The sequence below is a fragment of the Bacidia gigantensis genome, assembly GCF_019456465.1.
Source record: "Bacidia gigantensis strain McMullin 20006 chromosome Unknown contig_255, whole genome shotgun sequence".
Taxonomy (NCBI): domain Eukaryota; kingdom Fungi; phylum Ascomycota; class Lecanoromycetes; order Lecanorales; family Ramalinaceae; genus Bacidia; species Bacidia gigantensis.
The window spans coordinates 87,548-100,716 of record NW_025408605.1 but is presented as its reverse complement, the minus strand read 5'-3'; the positions used below and the strand labels follow the sequence as shown (position 1 = coordinate 100,716).

At 50.9% G+C, this 13,169-nt stretch overlaps 4 protein-coding genes across 4 annotated transcripts; 1 reads left to right on the top strand and 3 right to left on the bottom strand.

Moving 5' to 3' along the window:
- Window positions 1–563: 563 nt before the first annotated feature.
- KY384_006770 (uncharacterized protein) lies at window positions 564–1,853 on the bottom strand (the record flags this gene model as incomplete). The annotated part of the gene is made up of 1 exon (XM_044815263.1): window positions 564–1,853. One exon carries the CDS (start codon window positions 1,851–1,853, stop codon window positions 564–566), a length of 1,290 nt encoding a protein of 429 aa, XP_044667137.1.
- Window positions 1,854–4,730: 2,877 nt separating this feature from the next.
- On the bottom strand, window positions 4,731–6,341 carry KY384_006769 (uncharacterized protein; the record flags this gene model as incomplete). The annotated part of the gene is made up of 5 exons (XM_044815262.1): window positions 4,731–4,993; window positions 5,055–5,559; window positions 5,612–5,898; window positions 5,964–6,239; window positions 6,296–6,341. The coding sequence occupies 5 exons, from the start codon at window positions 6,339–6,341 to the stop codon at window positions 4,731–4,733; spliced, it is 1,377 nt and encodes a 458-aa protein (XP_044667136.1).
- An 858-nt stretch (window positions 6,342–7,199) lies between these two features.
- Window positions 7,200–8,272, bottom strand: KY384_006768 (uncharacterized protein; the record flags this gene model as incomplete). The annotated part of the gene is made up of 5 exons (XM_044815261.1): window positions 7,200–7,589; window positions 7,638–7,965; window positions 8,016–8,029; window positions 8,081–8,176; window positions 8,234–8,272. The coding sequence occupies 5 exons, from the start codon at window positions 8,270–8,272 to the stop codon at window positions 7,200–7,202; spliced, it is 867 nt and encodes a 288-aa protein (XP_044667135.1).
- Window positions 8,273–9,159: 887 nt separating this feature from the next.
- RNR1 (ribonucleotide-diphosphate reductase subunit rnr1) lies at window positions 9,160–12,152 on the top strand (the record flags this gene model as incomplete). The annotated part of the gene is made up of 5 exons (XM_044815260.1): window positions 9,160–9,178; window positions 9,286–9,443; window positions 9,495–10,435; window positions 10,480–12,026; window positions 12,109–12,152. The coding sequence occupies 5 exons, from the start codon at window positions 9,160–9,162 to the stop codon at window positions 12,150–12,152; spliced, it is 2,709 nt and encodes a 902-aa protein (XP_044667134.1).
- Window positions 12,153–13,169: the final 1,017 nt, after the last annotated feature.

The window sequence follows — 13,169 nt, the reverse complement described above, 5'->3', positions numbered from 1 at the left end:
TTTGAGTATCTGATAGGAGGTTCTCATTGCGTAAAGAATACGTTTGCAGTGGTGTGCTGAATCACGCCTTGACAATGTACGTTAAGCCACAGGGTTCAACGTCTGCAGAAGCAATGAAGATGATTCTCGGGCTGCGTGATCGTTATCCATCGCGCTATTCGATACACTATCAGGCTTTGAAAACCCTGCTTGACTGTGGGTGCATGTTTAACCAGGTGATGTGATATTCGAAGCGCTGAAAATGCTGTCTATGCGGCACGGGAGAATGCAGCTATCTCTGCCATTGCCCTATGCTTCGCGGCATTGTGACAGCTGCGACGCCATTTACTTGCAATGCTCGCAGCTAAGTGTCTCCACGTGCAAATGAACGCCCTCACGAACCTGCTATTGTACCATGGAGAGTCTTCGGGTCCTTCGGAGAGCGGTCGCGCCCATACATGTGCTCTCTTGAGTAATTGACCCGTTGAGTTCGTCTCAGGTATGAAAATTGTGTAGAACCTACTCTATGATGAATCTTGAGCTCTAGTAGTTACCCTACTCGCTGACCAATCTTCAAGCAGCGTCTACCATTCCACTTCCTCCACCATCTCCCCATCAACAAACCCTCTCTCCCTCAAATTCGTGACATTGGCCCCTCCCCCTCCACCAACCCCAGCCCTCAAACCACCACCACCACTAGCATCCGGCACAATATCAGGACTCACGAGCCCCTGCCCGCCCTTATAATGCGACCAACCCGCCTGAAAGCCCAAATTTCCCGGCCAGGCTGCACAATCCACCTGGGTAATCGTTGCAACATTAAAACCCGCATTAACCTTAACAGGGTCAGGTATTCCCCCAAACCACGCGGCCACAGCATCGGTCTCAGCGCAAAGATCCACGACAGTACTACTCCCAAACCCATCCACGTCCCCAACTTTCTTCTGACAGCACTGATTCACAGGTGCCTGATCCGCACCACAGGCACACGTATTATCCACCATGACAATCAATCCACTCTTACTCTTCGGATCCGGCTGTCCACACAGACACTGCGTGCTCCCATCCGGATTCTTCAAAACGCCCGGCTTACCCACTGGGCAGTCCACTGGAGTCCCTGGCTTTGGATTCGCCGGACTACGACAGATCCTTTGCGGCGCTTCCAGCATCCAGCAGCTTCCGCATACTCCTGGGCCCGGGGGTTCGTTGAACGCGCCTGACATCGCGGCGGTTGGCGCTCTCCATTTTCCCTCGAAGTTCCCCCAAAATCCGCATTTTCCCGCTTTGCCGGCTGCGATGGGCTGGCTGTGGCAGACTCCGTAGCCAGAGACGGTCGCTTGGTAAGATTTTCCGATCTTTTGGACCGTGCCGCGTGGACCTTGCCATGTTCCGCCTGCACTGGCTGCTGAGCCGGTGGTGTTGACGGAGCCTGCGGAGGTGTCATCGGTCAGACCGGTTCCTGTGTCTCCCGTTGCGCCAGTTTGACCAGTTTGACCATTTCCGACCGATTCACCTGTCTTCCCAGTCCCACTTACTGCGCTTTGACCAGCGTTCGGTAGACCAGTGCCTGAGGCACCACTGGCGACGTCTCCTGTTCCAGTGCCAGTGCCAGTACCAGTTCCCGTGTCAGTGCCAGCGCCCAAACTAGCTCCAGGTCTCCTCCCGTTACCAGTAGTCAACTGACGAGCCTTCAATCCAGTATTAGCCGAAGCACCAACCCTATCTCCCTCCTCCGCGGCGCCATCGCGGGAAACTAGGTGGTTGGATGTACATGGCTGACGTACGTAGACGGCAGGAGAGGCAATGAGGGGGGTTGACAGGAGTGCTAAGGTGAGAGCGAGGACCGTGGCCCAGGAAAGAAGATGTGGAGGCATACTGCGACTACCCTTTACTTGATGAAGACGCAGTGAGCAGCGAGTTGGTGAACGGTGGTGTGAGATCGCTGTTGCTGAGAGACTTTTGTTCTAAAGGAGTAATGGCGAGGAGTAGGGGCGGCCTTCAGTGCCAGCACCGAGTCCAGTGAATGAGTCGCCTGATCGCTTGACGCAAGAGAATCTTTTGTCTTGATGGGAGGAGCAATATTGGCACTCAGTAACCAGCTGCAGCGCCGATATAAGAATGACAGAGCAACCAAGACACACCACCACGACCGGCCTGTGATTACGTATACAAGGCTCAGCCCGCGAGCTATGATTACTTATATAAGGAGAGAGGAGATGGGAAGGGAAGGATTATGAAATACTAGTCAGTAGAAGAGTGAGGACAGCACACCATCATTAACGACCCTGACCTCTTATGATCTACTATGGAGGGAGGGGAGCGGCGGAGCGGTAAGGCTGACAGGGTGGTGATACATTTAACAATGGAACTTGAGATGTTTTCATGCAGGTATCATCCCATTTTGGGTATTACGACTCGTGTGGACGTGGGTGTGAATCATGACTGAAACGCATAATTGTCCGCATACGGAAGATTTACGGGGGCTGTTCTACAGTGAGTGATGCGCATGCTCGCCTTGCACCTTCCTCCTCGTTCTTCCCTCTCAATCCCATTGTCTTGGTTGTGCTCTTGAGGTGTGGAAAGAGGTGAAGGCAAAGACTAGACTGCAGCGCAACTTCATCTTGAAATTGAAGAGAACGCGCGACAGACTACTTGTCCACCAGTGACACCCTGAACCACTGCTTCACACTGAGGAACATATCGGTGCACAGGTCATTGTCAAGAGGAGGTAAGACAGTGAGACCACCACCCCGCGAAACATCCGCTCTCGTTTCAACCCAACATCAAGACCTCAAGCGCAGGTATCACATCCGACGGGTCGGCTATCCCACCAAGCCCATGGAACGATGAAACCATCCAGCCTGGCTTGGGCTGTCACTGATTACCACATCTACATTTCCTTGCGGCCCCATCAGCCCTTAACCTATTCCTCACGTACGATATAGAAAGGTAGAAGTAAAGGGCAGCTTTCCCTCGTCGGCACTCCGTTCACGGTTTGCGGGCTCTTTCCCCCTGTCCTACCCTGTAGCACATAATATCATTACCATCATCAAAACGATCATCACATCTCTTCCTCTGCTTCGCACTCATCGTCTGTCCCGGCTGCAGCACTGCTGCTACTCGCCGCCGCAGCTCCCGTCCCCGTCCCCGTCCCCGTCCCCATCCCCGTACCCGTACCCACTACACTCGTCTCATTCCCCCCGCCCCCGCCCCCGCTCCAATTCCCGCCGTCGTATTCGTAGCAGAAGTGATGGCATCAGCCTCATCGCTGCCCTGCACCACGCTCGACGCCCCCGCGGCACCACAATTTACCCACCCGCCGCCTTCGGGGATCGAGGCCCAGGAGGGGGTGCCGGAGACACTGTCCCAGCGCATTGCATGTTAGCTGGCTATTTTTTTGTCTTTCTGGGGATTGAAGGGGGGGTGGGAGATGGGAGATGGAGGGGGGAAGGGAAAGGGGAAGGGGAGGGGAGGGGAGGGAAGGGGAAAGGGGGGGGGAGGAAAGGGGGATAGCTACCCAGGAATAGCCCACTGGGGCAAACACTTCTGCCCGCTAGTGCTGGTGGTGGTGGTGGTGTCGCGGTGCGTGATGTGGCGGTTTAGAGGCGCGGGGGAGCTTAGTGTTGTTGATGGGAGGAGGGGGAGGGCGAGGAGGGCGAGGAGGAAGATCGAGGGGAAGCGGTGGAGATGGGAGGGGTGGGGGTTGTGAGGCATGTCTTTCCTTAGTCAAGGAGGAGGAGGAGGAAGAGGGGATGGTGGTGAGGAGTGCTGGTAAGGCTGTGTTTGAAGTGGGTTGTGTGGATATATCTCCCTGTGACGTGTTGGTCGTGATGGTTGTAGTCGTATCGCGATATCGTGCGATTGACGTGGATTATGGAAGCTTCAGATGTATAGTGTGCAAGCTGCTAACCAAGCATGTATATGCTTCCTTACTATCCTGAAGTCTTGCTGCTGGTACTTGATCCTCGTAGAAAGAGAGGATGGTGTCAATCGAGTACCATCCCTGATCGTATATCTTCAGATCTCCCGATAGCGATTTTTGGAAGGACTCCAGCTCCGCGACAGAAGAGACTCGAAACGAAGGAACTGAGAAAGAATGTAGGAACGCAGTATTGAATAACGACGAGCACTTCTCCACCCAACCATATAATGAAGTCTGTCGTTTTGTAATGATTCACATACCAACAACTGCCCATCCTACCCTACCTTACCATGACAGACTAGGCCAGCAGCCGCATACCGTCCTACCCTTACCACCACAGTAATAATGACTACTTAAGATCACCATACTGAAGAGCCCTCTGAGAAAATTGCATCTTCCCCCGCGTGGCGTGGTGTTGGTTTCCTGCCCCCATCCCGCTGTTCCTGCATGGTCAACAGCACAAAGACAGTAAAGGAAATTCGAAATGACGGAAGATCAGCATGGTCTGAAACGGAGGCTTGTTTAGAAGTGAGTATTTTGGGAACAGAGCGTGGAGGCCAAGGGACGGGTCGCATAGAAAGTAGGAAACACCGGGTCGGGCTGGTGCGGGTACCTGAGATGGATGGCTTGGATGGGCGTATGAGACCATCTTATTATTCTGCTTGATGGGAAGGGATGAGTGATCGTGGATGCAGGTCGTCAGTATGGTCTCTGCAGAAAATGGCATATATCATTTTCGTCTCTATCGTCACTTTTCGCCTTCGATCAATCTTCGGTGGAAATACTCACCGCCCATGCTCCTCCTCTTTCCCTTCCTGTACAGAATGTTTCACCACCAGTCTCCCTGTGCCTTCATAGCCTCAGCGACCTTGATGAATCCCGCAATGTTACTACCAGCGACCAAGCTTGGCAATTCCCCTTCGGCAGAGGGCTCCACGTATTCCTTGGCTGTGTCGAGGCCGTTCTTGAAGCAGGCTGTCATGATGCCTTTGAGTTTGCTGTCCACCTCTTCTGATGTCCATGACAGGCGCTGGGAATTTTGCGCCATTTCGAGGCCGGAGACGGCTACACCGCCGCAGTTGGCTGCTTTACCTGTGAAAAAGCGTCAGTGCCTAAGATAGTATTGCGGCGAGTTGGTGGAGACTAGACTTACCAGGTGCATACCAAATCGCGTCACCCTTCTTTTCCTTCCGGTTGCCCTCGAACACGTCGATCGCGTCTTGCGAACAACCCATATTGCTGCCTTCGGCGACGTATTTGGCCCCTGCTTCTACCAATGCCTTGGCTTCATCGCCGGACACCTCATTTTGTGTCGCGGAAGGAAGTGCGATATCAACCTTGCCGACCTTCGTCCACGGTCGCGCTCCCTCTTCGTACGTAAATTTGTCTTTATATTCGCTCGTTGTGAGGAGATCAGTCAGCGCCTTGCGCTCGACCTTCAATTTTGCGATCGCCTGCACATCTGCAGGTTGTATTCCTTGATCACTCTTGGCTATGATTGCGCCTTTGCTGTCGGACAGGGAGAGAATGGTAGCGCCGAGCTCGATGGCTTTGAGGGCTGCATATTGTGCAACGTTGCCAGAACCGGAGATGGCTACCCGTTTGCCTTTGAAGCTTTCTTTTCCGTTTGATGCGTGTTTGATCATAAGATCAACGTACTGCTAATTGTTAGCTCATCATCCTAGCAAAATGGTACGCGCATAATCATACGTAGACAAGACCATAGCCAGTTGCCTCAGGCCTGATCAAACTACCACCCCATGTGCCACCCTTGCCAGTCAAGCAACCTTCCCAGAGGTTCTTTTGTGTTTTGTATGTTCCAAATAACCATCCAATTTCTCTGGGAGATACTCCAATATCTCCAGCAGGCACGTCCGTGTCGGCGCCAATATGTCGGGCTAATTGGGTCATGAAAGCTACACAGAATTTTCTGATCTCGTTGTCTGATTTTCCTTTGGGGTCAAAATCTGCCCCACCTTTGCCGCCACCGATATTCACTATCACAAGTGTCAGCAATCCAACAACATGAGGGTATGCAGCAGGAATGCGCAGAGAAACCCACAGCCTGTCAAAGCATTCTTGAAAATCTGCTCGAATCCTAAGAATTTCAAAATCGAGAGATTGACAGTGGGATGGAATCGCAAGCCTCCTTTGTATGGTCCAAGAGCTGAATTGAACTGCACTCGATAGCCTCGATTGAATTGGACAGCTCCTTTGTCATCTTCCCATGTCACACGGAATTGGATGACGCGTTCTGGGACGGAGGATATAGCCAGAGCAGTTTTGAATTCGGGGCGTTTCTTGAAGAGGGAGGAGTTCTCGAGGGTTGAAGCGAGCTCTGTATGTCAATTAGCACATTTCGTCTGTAAAGAACCAGAATTCAATAAGCAATACCTTTGTAGGCCTGCTCGAACTCAGGCTCGGAGGGGTAATTCGACATGATGGGGGAGTTCTTGGGTTTCGAGTAAAGCAAGTTGGATGATGGTCAAGTGTAGAGCACGCGAGTCGATGAGCTCTTCATATAGTGGCGAAGTAGCAAGCTTTGAAAGAGCTACCGACAATTACGTCAACTGTCAAGGCTTTTCCGGTCACGGCTCCTCGAAGGTGGCATGAGGGTAACCGCTGCCGCTCCATGACCAGCTCGCCGAAAGCACGGCTTTGGCCGGCCATTGGGAGCCTTAGTTTCCGCCAAGTCCATTACTTCTAGAAGCTTGAAGAGATCTCAGAAGGCTGGACTTTTCCTCCTGTGGGTGTGGAGTCAGGAGGCGTCCCTGGGGCGTTGATGATAGAGTGAGGAGATGGGAGTGTTATCGTGCAACGCCTATTGGCTAGGGGCTCAGTTCCCGCAATAGTTCCGCTCCAGGAGCTTTCTCCCGGCGCACAGCTGGCCCGCCGCCTACGTGAGCTAGCAAGACACCCCCCACGGAGAAGCCATTATATATTGGTCATGGCCCACGCCTTCGGAATGTTTAGGACGACTACTGGGAGCTTTGTGACTGTTTGAATCGTGTGTGTAGACTGAAAAGTCCTATTCTGGTTCCTATGAGGCGATTCAAAACAATAAGGCTTTCCCTGAGCCGACGCAACCCCTCAAGAACCATGTCGCACAAGGCGTAGAAGCGGTGAAAGATCATGAAATCTTCTCGAAACTGGCTGAGAGGCTGTAAGACTGCTGTTCTTGGTCTCATCATAGCTTTGTATAAAGAAAACCATCTTCACGTTTATACACAGGCGGGATCACTGTCCTCATGCCACGGATGTTCTCGACGTCAAAGTCGACTGACCCGTCTCTACAACCTCAATCAGTATTTGTAGGGTCCCAGTCCGTCACCAGATGCTCGTCCAAAGCATCCAGCTTCTCCATGTCAAAGGCCTCGATCTCAACATCGTGCACCTGCCCATTCTCGATGATTCTGTGAGGCGTAACGCTCTTGGGCAGAGGCACGTAGCCATGCTGCAAGCTCCATCTGATCAATAATTGTGCGGGTGAGCAAGTGTACTTTTTCGCCAGGGATGATATTGTATGATGCTCCATCCGCATTCCTCGCACCAGAGGTCCCCATGCTTGTACCACTATACCCTTCTTTTGACAGAACTTAGACAGCTTGCTTTGCGTGTTGAAAGGGTGGATTTCGACTTGATTGACCGCTGGCGTGACTCGAGGAGTCGAAGCGAGGAGCTCTTCAAGCTACGTCGTGTTAGCAGACGTACATCCCTGAACATGATGGACACGCACGTGTTTGATCCCAAAATTGCTCACACCACCGATTTTGATCTCTCCTTCGCCAATTGCGTCCTCTACCGCTCTCCAACATTCAAGACGTTTGGACTTGCCACCGTAAGGACTATGAAGGAGGTACAAATCAATGTAGCCAAGTCCAGACTCTTCGATCGAGCGTTTGATCGATTTGCGAGTCGCACTGTATGATATATTTGATTTGAGTTTTGTGGTGAATTCAATATCTTCACGCCTAAGGCTGGCTTTGTTGTCTGGGCTCGAGAGGAAAGACCGGACTGCACGCCCGACCTCACGTTCATTTTGGTACCATTCTGCTGAGTCAATACTGCAAGAAGCAGTCAACAGTTGCGCCTTGCCCAAGTGTGGTTCTGTTACCCGCGATAACCGGCCTAAAGCTTGTGAGCATGGAGTTGAACGGATAAAGTTGCGATAGCTCTTACACCTAATGCAGTATGAACGGCATGATTCATAGTTTCTTGGCCGCTGACCATGTAGACGCCGAGCTGTATGAGGGGAATGCTGGAGCCATTGTTCACCTAGACACCGGTCAATTAGCACAGTGCTTGCTGGAAACGGTAGGTCGGCTTCCGTACCTTTACAGTCGAGCTAAGGGAGTACGCGGATTGAGCCATCCTGATTGATTTGCGAATTATATATTGCCCCAATCCTTCTCACGAAGTCAGACATTGAGGGAAAAATTGATCGGTTGGAGGTAGGAGTGATGATGATGACGTCGGATGCTGTGCCTGCGTCTTTAGTCTCGGCTTTGCCCGTTTGGTCCTATTGCTTCGTGAGTGGGCAATCATTCCTTGCTCAAGTAGGAGGAAGGCGGTGCCATTCGCAGGAGCCATTGATTCCAGGGAGATGTGAATGCATGCTTGACTCTTCCCAGATCTGGGGAGGCAACGGGGATTACAGCAGCTGCCAAACAAAAGCTTGCGGAAGGGGTTGAAGATAGTTGGTTGCGAGCTAGTTTGCTTGAGGGATAAGACGGTACGGGCGATTGCCATCGGTAATTCCACTTCATGTAGACTCGTCTCTTGCAGCATGCTGCAAACGATCAGGCAATGGTGTACTCTTGAAGGCCCGGTTTAGACCAAGAGCTCACGCAGGGAGTGTGAGCTACGCATGGCGAGTTATGCATTAAGGATGAACATTGAAGATCTGCGATACAGCGCTGGCTTGTATGGCTAGAGCAAGTCAACAGGTTCAATGGCTCAGTGTTGGTGAAAGAAGAGGTCGTAACTGGAGGCACAGGGCAAAAGGAATTTGCTTATCGGTCTTATCTTAGCGTCCCGCAAACACTTTACCGCAGAAAACGCGCCAAGGAAAAGTGGCGATTCGGCGCGTCTTTCCAAACCTCCAAACAATCTCTCTATTCCATGCAACGCCATCTGCAGGGTCTCTCCCCCACTACAGATCTTCACTATCCATAGATTGGTACCTTGATTCCCTTGCCATCATTTGCACAGGAGACTACAATTTGAGATTGACGGCTCGTCCTTAGCCTCTGCCCAGCATGTTTGTGTACAAGCGTGGTAAGTCTTTTGCTTTCGCCAGCACGACATCCTTCAGATCATTTGTTGCTGCAAATAGAGCAGCAGTCACGAAGCTATCTACAGACGCTAATGGTCACCTCGCATAGATAATCGCAAGGAGCGTGTGCAATTCGACAAGATTACAGCTCGTGTCTCCCGTCTTTGTTATGGGCTTGACTCCGAGCATGTTGACGCCGCCGCCATCACCCAGAAGGTCATCTCTGGCGTATATCAGGGTGTCACGACCATTGAATTAGACAACTTGGTATGGACGCACCTAGGTCCTCATACTGCACAACTAATGTTGGCTTGCTAGGCTGCCGAAACAGCGGCTTACATGACCGTCAAGCATCCCGACTATGCCATCCTCGCTGCACGCATTGCAGTCTCCAATCTGCATAAGCAGACGAAGAAACAATTTTCCTATGTCATCGAAGACCTTTACCACTACATCAATCCCAAGAACGACAAGCCCGCAGCCATGATCTCACCAAAGACTTACGATACTGTCATGAAGCATGCTGAAGAGCTCAATTCTGCCATTGTCTATGATCGTGACTTCAACTATCAATACTTTGGTTTCAAAACTCTTGAAAGATCATACCTCCTACGATTAGATGGGAAGGTGGCCGAACGGCCTCAGCATATGATCATGCGAGTAGCAGTTGGGATACACGACGATAATATCGAAAAAGTCATTGAGACATACAACTTGATGTCACAAAAATTCTTCACACATGCCTCACCGACCCTTTTCAACGCAGGCACTCCCCAGCCACAACTATCGTCTTGCTTCTTGGTCGATATGAAAGAGGATAGCATCGATGGCATATATGACACACTCAAGACATGTGCATTGATCTCAAAGACCGCTGGCGGTATTGGTTTCAACATTCACCGTATTCGTGCAACTGGATCCTACATCAGTGGCACAAATGGCACGTCCAATGGTATAGTTCCGTTACTCCGTGTCTTCAACAATACCGCTAGATATGTTGATCAAGGTGGTAACAAGCGACCAGGTGCATTTGCTGTGTATTTAGAACCATGGCATGCCGATGTGTTTGAATTCTTGGACCTACGCAAGAACCATGGCAAAGAGGAGGTACGCGCCAGGGACTTATTTTATGCTTTGTGGATACCAGATCTATTCATGAAGCGAGTCGAGCAAAACGGGGATTGGACATTGATGTGCCCGAATGAAGCACCAGGTCTCGCAGATGTATATGGTGACGAGTTTGAGGCACTTTACGAAAAGTGAGTATTTGGGCTGATTTGAGATTTCTTACTTACAATCCTAGATACGAGAGGATGGGCAGAGGCAGAAAGACCATCAAAGCTCAGAAGCTTTGGTATTCGATCATTGAGGCTCAAACGGAGACAGGCAATCCCTTCATGCTTTATAAAGATGCTGCCAACCGAAAGAGCAACCAAAAGAACTTGGGCACTATCCGGAGCTCAAATCTCTGCACAGAAATCATCGAGTACTCTGCACCTGACGAGGTCGCTGTCTGCAATCTAGCCTCGCTTGCTCTGCCCAGCTTTGTTGACGCTGTCAATGGTGTTTACGACTTCCAGAAACTACACGAAGTCACGCAAGTTGTCACACGCAATTTGAACAAAATCATCGAGGTCAACCACTACCCAGTCGAAGAGGCACGGCGAAGCAATTTCCGGCATCGACCCATTGGTCTTGGTGTACAAGGTCTAGCCGATGCATTCCTTGCCCTTCGCCTCGCCTTCGATTCCCCCGAAGCTCGTCTCCTTAACAAGCAAATTTTCGAAACAATCTATCACGCTGGTCTGACCTCATCCTGTGACATTGCAAAAGAACTTGGTCCTTACGCTACATACGAAGGCTCACCCATCTCCCAAGGCATTCTCCAACAAGACATGTGGGATGTCGTGCCCACGGATCTATGGGATTGGTCGTCTCTCCGCTCTAAAATCGCCCAACATGGCGTGCGCAACAGTCTTCTTGTCGCTCCCATGCCCACGGCCAGTACATCCCAAATCCTCGGTAACAACGAGTGCTTCGAACCTTACACTTCCAATATTTATTCTCGTCGTGTCTTAGCCGGGGAATTTCAGGTTGTGAATCCCTGGCTCCTAAAAGATCTTGTCGACATGGGTCTCTGGTCTGATAACATGAAAAATCGCATCATCGCTAACGATGGCTCCATCCAAAACATTCCCAACATTCCCGCCGACTTAAAATTGCTTTATAAGACAGTTTGGGAAATCTCACAGCGACAGATTATTCAAATGGCAGCAGATCGTGGCGCTTTCATCGATCAGAGCCAGAGTTTGAATATCCATTTGAAGGATCCAACCATGGGAAAGATCACGAGCATGCATTTTGCTGGTTGGAAGATGGGGCTCAAGACTGGGATGTACTACCTAAGAACCCAGGCTGCGTCCGCACCTATCCAGTTCACAGTCGATCAGGAACAATTGAAAGTCGTGGACACGAATGTAGCGAGAGTAGGAGGTGGGTTCAGGAGTAAGCGCCCAAGTAGTGGCCATGCGAGTTCACACACCGCCGTTCCCAGGCCTGTGTCCAAAGGTGTGGTGGAGAACGGGCTGCCCACGCCAGCGCATACTCCAGAGCCGAAGGTGCTGCCGCAACCAGAGCAGGCCATCAAGTCGCTGCCAACGAGAGAGAAGCCGAGTGCGGTGCCTGCTGCTTTCAAGGCTGAGGAGGAAGGGGGCAGTCCGAAGGTTTTGGCTGCGGATCCATTGGGTACGCCAAAAGAGGAGCTGGGGAAGGAGAATCTGCAGAAGGAAGATCAGGATGAAGTCAGTGAGGAGAGGGAAGGAGACATCTATGCACAGAAAGCATTGGCTTGTAAGTTCTCTGCTGTTCTCATATCAGTGACTTTGAAATGAGTATGTTAGTCGGTGCGTCTGCTAACGAGATGGTGCCATAGGCAGTATCGAAAACCCAGAAAGCTGTCTGATGTGCTCTGGCTGAGGGAATGGTATGAATAATACGAGACAAACGGGGGAGACAAGTCGGATGTCCAGGTATATGCATGACTTTGTTGACGCGATGCTAGTCCTTAGAGAGGCGCTCGGATACGCTTGCATTGTATATATATTCTGTTATTTGTCTATCATCGATTGCCACATATTTTCCTGTTCGTCATGTGAAGGGGTTTTCTATTCCTGGTATCGGTTCTTGGTATCACCTGAAAAGTTCAGATGCTCGACAAAAGCTTTGGTCCTCTTGTGAAGGACTCAGGGCTTGAGACGATAACAATTTTTGTGATACGGATATGTTCTAAAAATGGCTCCACGCCTCTTGCGTTGAGAAACTCGTCGACAGCTATATTTATATTGGGACAGTCGAACAGCAATCGGTGAGGCTCTGGGCGCTGACAAATCTGAACGAACAACGCAGGCTTGACCATTTCTAGGTTGATGAGGTATGGATGGAGGACTGAGATTGGTAAATTTCCCCCGTTGATCGTTTTCCAAAAGATGAAATCTACAAGTAGCCCGTCTCACGCTGCTTTTCAGCCTTTTCATCTTCATTCAGCTCGCATTGGTCCTGTCTGCCTCATCCCTTTCAGCTTCGACCCCCACAATGGACCAGATACATCCGCACAAGGTTGTGTGCCGGGGAACCTTGCTACATCCGTGTCGGTGTGCTTCGCTTAAAGCTTGCCATGGGCTCAGACCGGTCGGGTATTGACCTGACATCCGCCGCCCACGCAGGAGCTCCCACAGATGCTTTGACCTCTAGTAACATGCAACCAATAGGAAGCAATCCGGCTTGCAGAATCCATGGCCGCTAACAACCTTCATTGGAGCGCGATGCCAGTATCAATCCTATTTCCCAAAAATATATCGCTTTCAACTCGGATTAGCGGTACTTCGGTGTATCTTGTCAGAACAGCTGGATGATGAGGGCATTTAAAAATGTCGATTGCCCTGCTGCCACGGGTGTCATACTTCACTAACATTTTGCTTGCTCGGTTGACTTATG